General features: G+C 46.7%; 1 protein-coding gene across 28 annotated transcripts in view; it reads left to right on the top strand.

The window, feature by feature from the left end:
• The window catches only part of FGGY (FGGY carbohydrate kinase domain containing), a 378,492-nt gene that overhangs the window by 293,390 nt on the left and 68,155 nt on the right, over positions 1–16,947 (top strand). For 26 of the 28 annotated variants that reach the window (XM_014844657.3, XM_070509784.1, XM_070509761.1 and 23 more), the window contains 3 exons: positions 1,338–1,412; positions 6,736–6,856; positions 12,773–12,867. In XM_014844657.3, coding sequence (XP_014700143.1) covers positions 1,338–1,412; positions 6,736–6,856; positions 12,773–12,867 — 291 coding nt within the window. Of the gene's footprint in view, positions 1–1,337; positions 1,413–6,735; positions 6,857–12,772; positions 12,868–13,208; positions 16,713–16,947 lie in introns of those variants that run through there. The other 2 variants (XM_070509769.1, XM_070509768.1) reach the window with 2 other exon arrangements.

Genomic DNA, 16,947 nt, shown 5'->3' with positions numbered 1-16,947 from the left:
AGTGCAGACGCAGGAGGACTGAGCAGGGCGAGCCCAGGAAGAAGCGTGTAAGACGGCAAAGACACTTCCGCTCTGAAATGAGGGCAACGCGGGAGAATGTTTAATGCAAATTTGCATTGAGAATAGTCATTAGCTCCACTGTGGAGAGGAGCATCATTAGAAACAGAGATTTGCTCAGGGGCTATTTCTGCAATCAGGAAGGACATATGGTGACCTGGATTAAGGACGTGAGAGACAGTGAGGATGGATTCAAGGAAGATTTGGGAGATAATGTCCCAGACTTGGAGACTGGTTAGATATGGGAAGGGAGGGAAGTGTCAGGGAAGAGTGCTCCTAGGTTTCTGGTTTGGGCAATGGAATGGAGTCTGTGCCCTGCAACAGGCCAGCGCTGGCCCCTTAGTCAGCAGGGGTGGAATCTGGAAAGAGTAATAAATGGAGCTGAGAGATGAAGGAAAGGGGTCTGGGGAGACCTCAGCTCCCCTATTTAATACAGGGTGCATGTTGCCACCTCACTGAACTCAAGACCGTGTTCACTGTAGATCCTGAGAAAATGTATATTATGGTAATTAATTCTGTAATGTGAAAATATAAAGCGACCTCTGGTCTTGATGCCCACAAGCTTCAGATTAGGCTTGAAGAAACCAGCAGTTCTTCACGCTCTAGAAATGCCTCAAGAGAACACCTTAATGAATGGGAGATGTGAGAGAAGGAATGTGATTCAAGCTATCTTGGAGGCATCAAAAGCCAGCCTCTTGTTCAGCTCTGCAATCTCTCAGAGTTTGACACACTCCATATAAGCATGTGGTTCCGATTGACTTTAATGGGATTCCCTTGCAAATTACAGATTCTAAATTATCCTCTAGTAGGTATAACATTTTTAGGAGACATATTATTTTACCCTGAATACACCCTGGATGCTGTTACACTGAATTCTGACGGTAGCAGAACTCAGAATAAGATCATCTTTTACTAGAATGCCATTGCTGCATATTAATTTCGGTAAACCAAAGATGTTTATAATAAAAGAACATTTCTTTAAAGAAGGAAGATAGTTATTTCCATGCTAAGAAATATCAAACACACTCTTCCTGTGGTATGTGTTGGGTCTGTTTTGTTGAATCCAAGGCAAGGCATTTCTTTGGCAGAAGGGAGAGTTTCTCCCAGGCCTGGAGATTAAACAATTTAGTAGTCATTTCACGTGCAGCTCACAAAAAGGGGATTTGCATATGAACTTGTTTCAGGCAGAAAACACATCTTGACGTGTTTCATGGGAACTCTCTCCATCCCCAGCAGCTCCTTTTGGCCATCTCCTTCTTTTCTTTTCTTCATCCCTGCAGGTCACCGGATTGAAACTGTCTCAGGACCTCGATGATCTTGCCATTCTCTACCTGGCCACAGTTCAAGCCATTGCTGTAAGACACTTTAATGCCCTTTTTAAAGAGACTTAAGGCATCAATAAACTTTAGACCACATAGTCTCCAAGATACACCATATGCTTTTGAGACAGAAATTCTTAATTAAAAGGGAACTTGCCAAAAAGAGATGCTTGTCCGTCCGGAAGGAAATCTTGATGGAGGTCTTCACCTGCTTTGTGAATAGGCTCACATACCTGAAAGCTGAAAGGACTTTAAGTCTTTAGACATCATTCTTGTTATTAATCTAATTTGTCTTCTCAGATCAATTAAATAGAAGCAAGTAAATGCCATATATAGTTTCATTAAGAAAAGCTAGTATTAAGAATTTCCAGATTTATAAAATACATGATATTGTTCACTTTGCAAAAGGATTCATTGTAGGCTTCCTTTAAATGGTAACTTCCTTAGAACATGAAATTGTTTTTAGATAATTAGCTGCTTAAATGACAGGTTTGGATGGTTAGGGAGGCAGAAAGGGGAAAATTTAAATCTAAAGTGTTAGGAACTCCTAAACTGAAGATTGATAAAAAATGAAAACCAAATCCTAGAAGCTCAGACATCATTGTCTAAGGAAGCTTATTCTCCCGAGATGATCCGTGAGTGGCTAGAAGAGGGTTCCAAAGCCTGGGCCACGCACGGAAGACTGTGTGCGCGCATTTGGGAGTGTAGTGTGGTGGGTAGTCATGGCTTTCAGGGGCTCAGAGCTGGTGGGAACCCCAAAATAACAGTTCATTCAGTGAGGATTAGCCACTCTGGAAAGAGAATAGGGACCAATAGAAAGGAAAAAGTCAGTTCACTAAATTCTGATTCAATATTTATTTTCAGAAACATACCTATTCTTTATTAATGCTGTATGGATATATTTATATACTGGTCAATTATTTATTCTATTTCTCCACATACTGCCTTCAAAAACCTCATTGCTTCCAATAACAGAACTACATGCGTTTTTTCCCAATATATTCACATCACCAACAAAAGTGCTTTTCTTATGTTCAGGTTTGTCCCGGTGCCGCACCCACATGATAGGAGAGCAGAGCTCTCCAGCCGCTGAGGGGCCATGCCCCTCCAGGGCAGCTGCGTGGAGTCTGGAGTCGGCCCTGATTAAATAGTTCTCTAGCGTACAGGCCAGTGCGACTGCATCTTCCTGAGGCCATTTGTCGTATAGATTGAATAGCTTGGCCAGTTCAGTGAAATCAGTCAGCCTGCTATGTTCTTAGGAACTTGGTCAAAAATAGGCAGTTGTGACCTCTGTCAAAATGGAGGGAGTGCCTAGTAAGATGAAAATAGAGAACAAAAATGTACGTCAGTAGTAAAGACAATTACTTACTGAGCCTGTTGTACAGTAATGATGATAAATAATATAGTTTTGGGGTATTATTTGCCAAGAACGGTGCTAGATATTTTACACACATTATCTGCCTTAGCCTGGTGAGGGAGGTGCTGCTGTACCCATCCCGCAGCCTGGAAACCCGAGCCTCAGTGAGTTCAGTGAACTGGCTCAGTTTCATGCAGCCGGTAAGTGGCAGAGCTGGGGTTTGAACCTAAGCTTTCCAAAATAAAAGTAGCTATATGATGTATTGGGGAACTTTGATTTTCTGATTTGTTAACTTCATTGTATGAGCAGTCATAGCGGAATGAATTGCTTGCACCGAAGTGAATAATCCTGGAAAATCAGAGCTGTGTGATGCTCATCCTTCTGAGTCCACGCTGAGGGGTGGACATGAAGAACGAGACCACACAGGATGAACCAAGGGGCACCATCACGTGATAGTGTCACCTCTCATGGACGCCCACTCTGTGCAGGCACCAAAAAGAGTGCCTTACCCAAGTGGCTTAGCACAGTCACCCTGCAAGTCGGTGTGAGTGCCCTCATTGTACAGACAGGGAACACGGCTCGCGGGGTCACGCAGCTAGGGCAGGTGGGATCGGAGTTTGAACCTCTGCCCCTCCTGTTCGCAGGCTGCTGCTCTTTCCACTTGATGAGGCTGCATTTTCTTTGGCCTATTTGTAGAAGCCACGTGCAGGAAGTCAGCTTCCAGGCGTTCCCAAGCACAGCTTTGACTTGACACACCTTAGGAAACACTGTCAAAGTGGGGTTGTCTCACAGAGGTCCCCTCCCTGGTGAGAACGCTGCAGCAGAAGTCCAAGCGCGTAGAGATGAGGTTAAACTTCATGCAGCCTGGGAGGGGGCGCAGCTACGTTCCCCCAAATACCACACTCTTTCATGTGGTGTGTGTGCATATATTAAAAGCCATCGTATTTATTCTGTTCATTGTCTTAATGAGCTTTATAATGCCACAAAGGGAAGGCAATTTAAGGCAGATTTTTTAATAGGGCTTTATTGTGGAGTCAGTTGAATTGTGAGGAGTTTGGTCTGTTTTGCAAAAGTATCTGCGTGTGTTGATCTTTTAGGCAAAAATGTGCATTTTAATGAAGCATTGTGATAACAAATATTTTCCCATGATGTTCAAGTTGAGAAAAAATTTATTTCCGTGGCTCTGTATATGGCCCTGGCACCTGTTGGTTGTTGAGAAGTTACACAAATGCCCTCTAGAGTAATGTCTACGGTTGGTATTTTGTAGGAATAGAATGAAATTAAAGCAATACTGTCATGAATTTAACTCGGGGCTGTGCGAAACCCTCCATGAAGTAAAATTCTCTCTCCATCACGGGTGCTTAAAAGACCTGTCAGACACCAGTTTATCCACAGCCTGTTCATCTGTAGTTTTCTTTTTACAATAGACCCTTAAAAAGTACCATTTGCATTTGAAGTCTCCTGATTTGCATTTGGTTCCCTACATTCCCAGTGGAATAGCCTAATTTTAATTTAAATTTCTCTGTGAAAACATTTTTTCCAGAAAGGTGAGCACAAAGTCATTTAGCATCAGCCCTTTGGCGGCGGCGTTGAAGGAGGGCACAGCGTTTCGGAGTGGAGGCTGGGGCGCCAAACGATGCCCTGTAACTCGCTGCCACCCCAATGGGAAATGTGGCCCCCAGTGCCACGTGGGGCAGGGACGGCCGGCTGCAGCCCCTCTGAGGGAGGGCCTCTTGTTCCGATCCTTTCTTTCGTTTTCCCAGGGAACCTGCTTTGTGTTACCTGCCACTCAGGCCTGCTAATCACATGAGCCCCAGCTCCCTGGTTTAGAAACATCAGAAATATCCACTTTGCATGGCATGTCCAGGCATTTGGAAGGCAGCTACTCTCCTCCGACACAGACTGCATTGCCTTAGACAAATTATGTAACTCCTAAATGGGGGTAACAATATGCAGTTTTTGAATTTGTCGGAAGATTAGAGGTGACGTTAAAGTGCATAGCAAAGTGCCTAGTGTGTAGCAAATAACCAGAAAAAGGCTCATTTCTAAACACTTTCCAGGTGCTCGACACTCTTCTATGAGTTTACATACACTATCGACAGCAGCAGCCTTGCAAGATATGTATTACTGTATTTTATCAATTTCATCAAGTCTAAGACTGCATTTTTTTTCACATTAACATTTCTAACAATCTATAGAATTTTCAAATGAACAAATATGGCATTATTATTCCCATTTAAAAAATGAGAATTGAGTCTTAGAAAGGTTGGGTACAGATTTGATTCGAGAAATAGGTGAAATGCCTTAATGCCGTTTTGGATTCCGTGAATTCCAAAGCCGTGCTGTTAGCTACTGTAGATTCACGCCCCTGGACTAAGGCTACCAAGAGTCCACAGAGACAAAATGACCCCTAGTGGAGGTAAGGGCATCTGTAGACCTCTTGAAATTACTTATAATACTATTTTGTATGCGACTTTTTTCTGGGGAGGTCAATTTCTTTTTTTATCATATTCTCAAGAGGGTTCATGACCCCTGAAAAGCTTAAGAAAGAACATCTGGGGGAAATCAGCCATAATCAATAAGCAGGATCTAGCCTTATATGGTATAACATGTTTAATTTTTTTTAACATACTACATCTGTGGGTTATCTTTGGAGGCCCAGGTTTCACCTAATCCATATTCTTACCAGATTCGCTAATAGCTTCAACAAACCGTGAAGACCTCTGGACTGGACATGCTGTGCTTTTGCTCTGAACTGTGCTGTCCCTCATCATTTATTCCACAGCAGTCAGGATTTCATGCCCTACAAAAGGGTCTCCAAATGACCCTTTAGCCACCGTCTTTCCCAAAAGCACCCCAGCCCAGTGGAGGGAGACAGCTCTCCAGACAGCCTCATCAAAGGAGGCTCCACTTGCCCTGCATCCCACTCCTTGGGAGTCAGGGGATATCCTGACCACTCGCTCCCCAAACCTGCTTCCTTTCCTTTGTTTAAGCCTCTGATATGCCACGCCTTCAAGCTGAACAACCTTCTCCTTCTCTATGCGCTTGGGTACCAACTTCTTAGCAGCAGTATCACACACTAAATCAGTGGTATTGGTTCACATCTACGCTCCAACCCAAACCTCCCCTTCTTCGTGGTGGCTGCATCATCTGTGGCCTCTCAGATCCTTGGCCTCCTTATCTCCTTCAACCTCTCCTCCCTCTGCCTCGGCAGCTCACACCCACGCCGCCCCTGTGACTTTATCATCCCCCAGAATTGCTCACTCTAAACATTTCAAGGGCTCTCTCTTCCAAAAGCCTTCTTCCTCATATCTCTCTGGAGCCACTTTCTTGGACACTGCCGTGTGGCTGCCTCCTAAGGTCATATCACAGTTCATCTTTTTATTGTAAATCCTTAGCCCAAATAAATTATGACTTGTGGACTTCTAGTTTTTGAACTACCAATAAATTATGATTTTTAGCTATTCAAATATCCTAGCTAAAGCTAAATGATTGTAAATTAAGATTCACCTTGGTGACCCTATGGTAATGTCCTCTTCTCAAGCATCAGCCATTTTTACTGAGTTGAGTTCCTATTTAGGCAAAGAAGGCTGACCCAGGAACCACTGACTATTACTTTCAAAGCAGTGTTGCTGATCATTCCATTCTCAGCACCCGGGCCATAAGAGACACTCATCAATTATGTGTCTGAATGAACTGTGTTTATTAACTGAGTCAGCATTGTCAGTTGTTTTTGTCAATGTTGTATAACTACTGACAGAAGCAAATAGTGTAGTAATTAAGACGATTTTGGAGTCAAGCAGGCCCAGGTTGGAATTCCCACTCTGCAACCTAATTAACTGTGTGATCAGAGGCAACATAATCTCTCTGAGTTCAGCTTTCGGGGATGGTGTATGTCAACCTCTTAGCTTAGTGTCTGGCACTGGGTAAACCCTTCAAAAATGTTCCACATCATTTCCCTTTGCTCCCATACTGATGCTTTCTTCTGTTTTTCCCTTTAAGTTTGGGACCCGCCTCATTATCGAGGCCATGGAGGCCGCAGGGCACTCTGTCAGCACCCTTTTCTTGTGTGGAGGGCTGAGCAAGAATCCCCTGTTTGTGCAGATGCATGCAGACATCACTGGTAAGTCTGAGGAGGAGGGGAGAAGGTCGCTTTAGGCTTGGCAACAAATGGGCATGGCCGAGACGTGGACGGGGTTGAGAATAGGAGGCTATAGGTGGTATGCCAAATTGCTTTGAATTTTTATGTTTAAATGTATTTTTTTTCTTAAGATAACTATGAAGGCTTTGTAGTCATCATGGGGAAAGTAACTTCTATGCAAATCCAACTATTGAACAGTGGTAAGAAATAAGACAAGAGAGATCAGCAAGGGCTAGGTCTTAATTCAAGCATTCACTCAACAGTTTTGAGTTCCACTTATGACCCACACGTTGTGGAGAAGATTGAAGATAAGAGATTAGTAAGATCTCTTCCTGCCCCAGGAACTCAGGGTCTGTTGAGGAAAGCAAACAGCAAATGGACATGTCAAATACAGTGCAGCAAGAGCTCCAAGTGAGAAAAGCACAGGGTATTATGGAAACACAGTAGGCGCCGTGTCCTGGTTTGGACCTGCAACGCTGCAGAGCAAGTGATCTGGAGAAAGGGATAGGAAGCTGTCTTGAAGAAAGATGGCAGAGCCTAGCTGGTGTGGGTCTGGCTGGAGATGGAAATGTGAGCCCCAAGACCTCAAGATCCTATGATTCCTTCTCAGCTCACCAGAATGGGGATCATGACACAGAGAGAGAGAATCCAGAGTAATGGGCAGATCCCTCTAAGACACGAGCAGACAAAAGCAGAGCAGGATGTGAGGCACACACCCTGGGCCCCAAGGAAGGCACTCCATTAGCAGGAGGCTTGCTGGTATCCCAGAGGCTGGCCGGGACTTCTGTCCCTCTGGACCCGGCACCTTCAAGTCTCTTGTTCCCTTCTCCTCCAGTGTCTCCTGGAGACTGGTGTTCCCACCCAGGACCCATCCCAGGATGCCCAGGCACCAGGGCAGAGCAAGGGGAGGGAAGTAGGGGCTGACTGGACTCTGCTCACACACAGCCACACCTCCAGTCTGTTGTGAGCCCATCCTGCACTGACCTGACTTCATCATGATCTCTTGCTGTCCCCTATCCCCTGGATCCCTTGCCTCTGACAGCTGGGTGGGTCAAGGTTTCTGCCCCTTACTCTACCTCATCGAGTAGCTCCCTCCCCCTCCAGGCGATGCAGGTCCTGTATATGAGGGCTCTACCAGAAGTAATGAGCATAGGCGACCCTGCCATTGTGAGATCAAACTAAATAAGTTACTTATCCCCATCTTAGAGATAAGCAGACTGACAGACAAGCCAGAGGACAGTGTAAAAAAGCACACAGTCTAAGGGTAAATATATCAGGATGTCAGGTACAGAAATTACTACCTTTAACCGAGCTGCACTGTGTGTCAGTGTGAATCACTTTGTATACAGGTATCACACACCACCAAAGGTGGGAACTGGTGCCCCCATCTTACAACAAGGAAACCGAGGATGAGGGAGGTGGATTACATTGACATCCGAAGTCAAACATGCAGTAAGGGGCAGGACCAGGATGGTCACCCAGGTGTGTCCAGACCCAGTGTCCCCTCCACTCTGCTTTGGACCCGGGTTTCTCAATTTTTCTACCTGGTTTATAACCACTGGATGATGACACCTCCTTTCGTGAAGTGTCCAAAACCCATGGAGGTGAGCCATTCTGAGGCAGAAAGACAAAAGACATAAAAAGGAGCCCAGATTACCTTGTTGTTTCCCCAGGAGAAATACCTTAACTACATTTTATCTAAAGTTAGCTAGCTGGTTCAGATAAGAGTCAGCCTTAAAATTTGATCTGTGAGTGACTTTCCCATTTCCAGCCTCCTTTCGCCACAAAGACTTCCCACCTGGAGGCAGGAGGGGAGATAAGATCAGCCTTGGCCAACACATCACCCGAGGGGATGGAAAACAGGGCGGAGAGCAGGGCAGCGAGCGACCGGCCCTGACTCAGCACTGTGGCTCTGGCCTGTGTGAAAGGGATCCTCCTCCAGGCCTGGCAGCCCTGAGCTGCCACGGAAGCCGGGGCGCTGGGGCTTCACAGAAGGTTCTGCTTTCGAAGCTGTTCTCCTTCAAGCTGGTGAATGAAAAGGCTGTTAATCGTTATTTGGATTCCGATGGAAACTGGACCCTTTGTCTCTGGCTGTGGACTGGTTACAGTTCTGGACAAAGGGGCCTTTTCTTTGGCCTGGAATTCCTCGGCCTTGGAAAGGCTGTGACTGACAAGTGATGGCAAAGTGCGTCTGCCTTTAAAAGCTTTGGGTTCTGCTAAACTCGTTAATGCATCAGATAAAATAGCTCAGATTCCAGGCAAAGCTGCTTGCCCCTCCTCCAGCACTTAGAGAGCAGGACACATTTGCTTTGTTTCTGTAGAAGGCAGCACACGAGTGCTGGGCACAGAGGGGAGTCTTGGTGCCTTTTAACACTGTGATTGCTCTAGTTTTCCTGCAAAGAAAGACTTAGAAAGGCCCACAGACCTGGTACGGGATTCTCAGGAATACATGTAAGAAACACAACGGAATTTGAACAATTCTTTGGAGATGAAGTGGAGTAATAGAAAGAGTCAGAGTCGGGGACCGGTTCTGTGACTCTGGGCGAGTTCCCTTACCTCTCTGAGCCTCATTTCCCTCTTCTGAAAGATAGACACAGTCTTAAATTCCCTCATGTCGATCGTACTGAGGAATAAATGTTCACGAGTTTGGGAGCCTGCCTCAAAGCAGGAGTTCTGTCTGTGCTGGTTCTCTTCCTCAAGGCAGCCCCACGCCTGAGAGAAGAGGGGCGCTTGAGGAAAAAAAAAACAGCTTTGTATTTTGTAAGCAAATCTGTGCTGTGTGGGGAACAGCCTGCTCCGTGCAAGCGGGGAGAGCAGGGCCTCGCCAACTCTGGGCCGTCCCCTCCGTGAGGGGGGCGCCGCCCTGGGCCGCGGGCGTCTGGGCAGCTGTGGTTTCCAGAACTGCTCGCTGTGTACTAAATAATTGTAGGTTCTCCCACTGACTTGGGACTCAGTGTTCCTGCCTCTTGATTCTGTTCTTTAGGATTGGCAATTTCAGTAGGGTTTCCCTCTTTCTGTCTTATTCATTATGTTAATCATTTGTTCCTTCATTTATTCACTCAAAAGCTTTCTCTGAGCACCTGGTGCACCCAGCTCTGAGCCTGGCCTGGGGATGCAAAGAGGAACAGTGGTATCCTGCCGAGAGGCCACTGCAAGCAGGAAAGTGCTCGCGGTGCTCTGACCCACGTCCGGGGAGTCCACTGGGGACCCAGAGGACGTGGGTGTCATATGAGTCAAGTCCAGGCCCAGAACAGCTGACACACTCAATGGGATTAGCTGGAGAAAAGTGGAGTAAAGAGTCTGTTGAAGGAGGGTGGGCAAGGTGGAGGGGAACCCCGGGCGCCAGGCAGCACCCAGGGCTGCGCAGTCTCACCACCCCAGGCTGGCAGGGGCAGGGCCAGGAGGCCACCAACCTGCGACTGAGGGGCTCAATCAGGGGCGCAGCCAGCAGGCAGGGGGCCAAGGACGTGGTCCACACAGGCCAGCATCCCAGGGCCCCAGCAGGCTGGGAAGGTGGAGGAAGCGGCGAGGTTGGCCTCAGGGGGAAATGGAAGCAGCGAGCTGGTCCCACCCGGGGTAGTAGGGGTGAGGAGAGACTTCAGAGATGAGGTAAACTTTAAGAATCATAACAGCTAATGCTAATTAGTGCTTTCTCTAAGCCAAGCACTGTTCCAAGTGCCTTACTTACAGGGCACTTTTAATCCTCACAGCAACCCTGTGAGGAAGGTGGAATTTTAACCACGTTTTGTAGATGGGATATCTGAGGTACAGAGAGGTTAGGTAGCTTGCCTAGGGTCACACAGCTAAGTCAGTGGGGAAGCCAGAATTCAAAGCCTGGCTGTCTGGCCTCGGGGCACTTTGGGCTGAAGGTGAGAGCTGATGGGGTGCTCCCAGGTTGACTCAGGTCTCCAGCAGCAGCCAAGGGCAGGGGAGTGAGTAGTTCCTCCCTGGTCAGAGTGAGTGAGGGGAAAGAGGGGCTGGGAGGTGAATGGCATTTAGAGGTGCAGGCTTCTAAAAAGTCCCAGGCCCCTGGGGTGGTCACAGTCCGGCTCCCATCTGCAGGATCCCCGGATGCTGCAAAGGCTCGCAGTGCTCTCCAGACCTGGCCACCATAGCCCTTCACTGTGGCCTGGTGTCTGTCCCCTGGGTATGAAGGGGGCATCTCCATGTCCCTTCCCCACTGTCTATTTCCAGCCCAGGTGAAGTTCATGGAGAGGGCTCCACTCACCATCAGTGTTTGTTCTAACAGCAGCACGCGCCATTCTCAAGGCCTTGTGGTAACCCCCGGTAATCCTCACAGCAAGCCTGTGTGGCGAGTCTTATCATCATCCCCATTTACACATGGGGAAACCAGGGCTAAAGGGTTTCAGTGACTTGCTGAAGGGCCCAGGGCTGGTGGAGCCAGGTCTGAGCATTTCCCAGAGCCCTACTCACCTGATGCTTGCCAGCGAAGTGTCAGGGCTGGCCCGGCCGGGTGGAGCTGGTGTGCCTCAGTCCCCTGGGATGCATGTGGAGACGCTGTGCCCTGCCCTCTTTGTCTGGGGTGGCTGGGCAGCTGACCCCGCCTTGGAGTGGGAGGACGGGTAAGGAGGTGATGGGAGTGCAGAGGAGAATGTGTCAGGAAAGGCTTCCCAAAAGAGAGAGGGGGAGAAATCCTGTCTTTGGAAAGAAAACTGTACTGTCTTGAGTAGAGGTGGGTTTTATAGGTCTGGCCAGAGTTTGCTGCATCCCCTGGTTAGCACATATGTATGTGTGTATGCTTTACATATATTTTATTTATATATATGTAATGTACATATATAAATATATATACAAAATCCCACGAATTCTAAATTTTTTCTATTAATCTTAAACCCCCGGGAACCCTGGACCTCTGAGGGTTGGCGTGTGGAGGGCTCCTCCTGCCAGGCAGAGCCCAGCATCCTTCTGTTGCCTCCTCTGTCCTCCTCTCCACTGTGATTCCTCTGCTCCCTCCCGGGAATTCGTTCTCTCATCGTTTAAGCCCATACCCTGTGCTGGGTGCTGGGCTCAGTTCTAGGGACTTGGCAGAGGACTGAACAAAGGCCTGCCTCATGGAGCTTACACTCTAGCAGGGGAGTCAGACGACAGAGAAGATGAGTAATAAGGCAGCGCTGGGAGGAGAAGAGGAAATCGAAGGGGGATAAGAAGTGTCATGAGCAAGTTGTCATTTGAAATCGGGTGGTCAGGAAGGCTGCCCTGGAAGGGGAGGTTTGCACAAACGCTCGAAGGAGGGAGAGGGAGTTGCCGTGGGGACAGCTGGAAGGAAGTGACCCAGACAAAAGGAACAGCATGGACAAGGGCCCTGAAGCAGATTCAAGAGAGAGCAAGGAAGACAGGGCAATGTGGCTGGGAGGAGAGAAAAAGAGAATCTGGTTGGGGAAGTGGTCAGGGCTTTGGCTTGTATCTGAGAGAAATGGGAAGCCTGGAGGGGTTAATGACGCCCTCTCTGACGACTTCCCTTTTCTTAGCGCATCTCAGTTAGAGAACTCAGCCCTGCATGGCCTTTATCTCTGTCTCATCCATCTCCCCTTTGAGACCTGAACAACAGGACAGAGTCTGATTCATCTCTGAGTTTCCTGGGCCCAGCAAAACACCTAATGTTTGCTGAACTGAACTTGAACCAAATGGCAGGTAGCAGCTGGCAGACCTGGGAGACCTGGGCAGCAGAGTCTCATGAGTTGACATATGTGGTGTGGCCCCGCTGGGACTCTTGGCTGTCGCACCAGCAGGCGTACTCCCGTGAAACCCTTTAGAACCAGGTGATCCTAAAGAATGGGGACCTGCAGGGGGTGGGGAGGTGCATCTGGGACTGCTTGCTGGCTCCCCACGCTGGCCTGGCCCTGCTCCCTAACCGAGGTGTGGCCTTGTCCTGCGCAGGCATGCCTGTGATCCTGTCCCGAGAGGTCGAGTCCGTGCTCGTGGGTGCTGCTATTCTGGGTGCCTGCGCGTCGGGGGACTTCGCTTCTGTGCAGGTATGTGAGCACTGAGGGCTGGGCTGGGCCCCTCCCGTCTGAGGCTGTCCTTCCTCTTGACAGCAACTTGCATCTTGCAAAACACACACGGGATATAATTAAGCAATGATAGGTTCCAGTCGGGGAAAGCACAGATGCTTCTAGCCTCAGACATATTTATTGCAGTTTTCATTTGACTTGGCCTCGGTTAGTGTTGGTCATTCTGTTTTTCTGTTGGTTTTCTTTTTTCTCCTTTAAAATAGCTCTTGAATTATTTCTTTTAAATTTCCCCTTGCCCATTTTTCTTTTTAGCACGTGAAAAAGGTAAGGTTTAAAACTTAAGATTTTTATGTAAATTTCAGATTTATATTTACTTATTTCATCTCCACCCGCCACTTTCCAAATACCTTTGAAGCCTCTATCAATAAGAGACACAAATGAAAACGTTAGTAAAAGAGGAATTAAATGGGAACATAAGGAAGAAAGATACGGGAAGAAGGAAACAACTTCGTGGCTGGATTGAGGACACAATCTGACTCTCAGCTTCCTGGCAGCCAAGACAAAAAAGAACACATGATAAGTTGCATAATTATTTTCAAAAAGAGGAAACGTGTTCATTTCTAGTGGGAGACAAAGCTTTTCCTACCAACAAATTGCAAAAGACATTTCACACGTGAGTTTTATGGAGACTTTGAGTATTATAATAATATTAACAGCAGTTTTACAAAAAGGTAGAAAACCAGTCCAGGTGGAGGCTGAGAGCACGGGCTCTGGAGTCGGACGCCTGGGCCCAGATCCGAGCTTGACGGCCTCCTCCTCTGGGACCTGACCGTTCTGTTCGCCACTCCATTTCTCTATCTGCAGTAATAATCAATAGCACATGATAAGTTCTTTCTCCGGATCAAGAATGCACCTTTAGCCCTACATCAGCTTTGTTAATTCCATATCATAGTGGGGGAAGCTGAGGGATTAAAGAAGGTAAATAATTTGGTTTAAGTTGAAACTGCTAGTATATGCCAGAACCAAGAAGTCTGGCTCCCAAGTCTTAACTGAGAGTTCAAGAATATTTGGTCAACTGAGTATCAGAGAGCCTAAATGACTTGCCCAGGGTCTCGAGGTCAGCGCTAGGAGCAAGGTTTTCCACAGTGGTCCGGTAATTAGAGCCTGTTTATCGTGACCCTCTTATGGACCAAGAACTACGCTAGGGGCTTTGCGTGTAACCTTCCTGATACCTGTAACAACTACGTTGGCCACAGAGATCCAGAAAGATCCCAGAACTGGAGCGTACCCTAATAGAAATAGACACGTGTGAAAGTCTGACCGCAGTGTCTGCACCACGTCCTGGGAAGTGAGGTACGTGACAGCCTGTCCAAGCCTCTGGAATTGATGCCTGTGCAATGTCTCTCTCAGAGAACTGAGTCCTCTTACGGATGCTTGTGGATTTTAACTGAAGCGTTTAAATAAAGATGGTAGAGTTGAATTCTCAACTTTTGCTGGATTTTCTCGTGCTCTTTCAGAAACATCACAGGAAGATATGTATTTATTGTTGAAATGTCAATGACTTGTCAATTATTATTTTAATGTATCAACCTATGAAGATTTCTCACAACTAGATGCCTTGCCCTTCCTGGGACAAATCGTAATTGCTGAAACAGAGCCGTAAATATGCTCGCCGCGGCCCTGCGTAGGTTACCTCACGTGACGGATTGAATGTTTGTGTCCCCTCAAACTTCATACATTGGATCCCTAACGCCACCAGGTAATGGTGTTTGGAGTCGTGGCCTTTGGAGGTAATTCGAGTTAGATGAGGACATGAAGGGGGACCTTTATGATGAGATTAGCGCCCTTATAGGAAGAGACACCGGAGAGCTTGCACTTTCTCTCTCTGCCATGTGAGGGCTCAGCAAAAAGGTGGCTGTCTGCAAGCCAGGAAGGGGGCCATCATCAGAACCTGACCATGCTGGCACTTCATCTTGGACTTCCAGCCTCCAGAACTGTGAGAAAATAAATTTTTGTTGTTTAAACACCCACTCTATGGTATTTTTTGTTATGGCAGCGCAAGCAGACTAAGACACCTCTTTTAATCTTGACAGTCTCCCGGCCTGTGGGATAGATGTTTTTATCCTTGTGTTATGTAGGAAGAAACTAAAAACTCAGAGAGGTTTTAAGTAATTTGCCCAAGGCTACAGCTAAGGGGCAGAAGCAGAACTGAACCTCAGCTCTCTCTGGATCTGGATCTTATCCTGATTTTCATTCTTTTTCTACTTTACTTTTTTCTTTAAATATAACTTTTGGCTTCTTAAATGTTCAAAGATGTATTTTCTGAAAAGAAATGTCATTGGCCACAAATCAGGAGACAGTCCGCAGCCCGAACAGAGCAGTGTGACGAGAGGCTCCGTTAGATACTCATCCCGTGACTTTTGGCACCTCAGTGATCTCTTAGTCAAAATCGGAGTTCCTGGCTCTGGGAGGATTCCGCTCACATCCCCTGAGTGGAAACTGAGCTTCATTCCACACCAACGTCGTCCTTACTATATGAGATTTTCTGTTAACCTCTGGAACGGAATCTAAGATGGGGAAGATGGAATCTTGGAATTGGTGGGTGAGTAGCAGCTGCAAGGCTCACGGCATCTTAAAGCCAAAGCCATGTCTCGCCTTCAGCCCGAGGAAGTGTGTGCCTCTCCTGAGGGGTTTGGTTGCCACTGTCATCTAGCAGAGAAAGCCCCCAGCTGGGAGAGACCGAAGTCTTCTTTGTCATCACGTGCCTGAGCGAACCCATGTCATCTAGGAGGGGATGCTTTGCTTGCTTCCTGTTTTGTCCTCAGACAATGTCACTTCACCTCTCCAGGAGCTTGTTTTATTTCCTTTTTTAAAAAAAAATGTTCAAATAAGAATTCCCGCTTATGTGGGACTGTCTTGTTGAAGAGCTTTTGAAAGCTCCGAGGACCTCCAAGAGCCCGGGGTATAATTATCAGCATTGTTAGAATGATTGTGTTTGGAACTGCTCTGGAAGTGTAAATGCATGGAGACAGCTTCATTCAGCCCTCTCCAAAGAAGAGGAGCCAAGTTGTGTGCCCCAGACCTGGAGACCAGCTCAGGAGCCTGGCGAGCTGAGTTGAAATAGAATTGTTTTTTTCTTTGAACTTCAAAGATCCTTGCTTGGTCTTCAGGGTGCTCCCACTCCTTCCTTAAAGAAAGCTGAGCGATTCTTGCCAGCAACTCAATAATTCTTGCAAGCCAGATGTTTTGTCTTCTCGTGGACCACACATCCTTGGATGAAGGATTTCACTTTTTATCTAGATGGGCAGACTTCGGTAGAACTGGGCAGAGTCATCTCCTTCAGGTGAAGGAAAGGCTGGGAAGAGTCCAGAAGACTCAGGCTGCAGACCCGGGGCAGAGGCCCGCATGCCGGGGGACAGGGTTCCTCAATTTCCAAGGCCTGTGAATGGATGGCTTCAGCCAGAGTAGAGGCCTGTACCTTCCTTTGCTTGTAACAACAGATCAGAAGGACTTACAGTTGTGGATTTTACTTACAGCTATCGCACTTTTATGTATTTCAATTCTGCGGAAATTTTATCAAATTGAAGGAGAAGGATAGTGGGTGGAATTTTCTGGTAAGGTGATTGCCTTGTGCACTCTGAAGTGATCGCCTTATGCACTCCGAGGTGATTGCCTTGCATATGATACGATTCATCTCCATTGTTTTATTTTGTGAGAGTAAACTTCCTGTGACTTGAGTTCTGTTTGCCTTTCTGTCATCGTAAATACCAGTTTTACATTTTGCAAAGTAAAGCTGATTAGGATGATTTTTAAGTTCTGGAGGTTTGGAAAGACTGATATATAATAAATGTTCAGAAATAGAGACCATCCCATTTCTTGGCACATTCAATTTTAATTTGTTTTTTCTTTTTCTGGTGTACAACTAATAATTCATATTCATTTGGAAAAAAATAAGAAACTTCAGTTAAGCTGAAAGAAAAATGTGAAAACACTGATCTTACTACTCTAAAATAACCACTATTTAAGATTCTGATTTCTATCCTTTAGCCTTTTTGTACAGATTTTTAAATCATTTTATACTTTTTAAATTGCAAAGTATGT

This window comes from Equus asinus, chromosome 5 (assembly GCF_041296235.1).
Source record: "Equus asinus isolate D_3611 breed Donkey chromosome 5, EquAss-T2T_v2, whole genome shotgun sequence".
Classification (NCBI taxonomy): Eukaryota; Metazoa; Chordata; class Mammalia; order Perissodactyla; family Equidae; genus Equus; species Equus asinus.
Note: the sequence above shows the minus strand (reverse complement) of the source record. Positions and strands in the feature narration are given on the sequence as shown.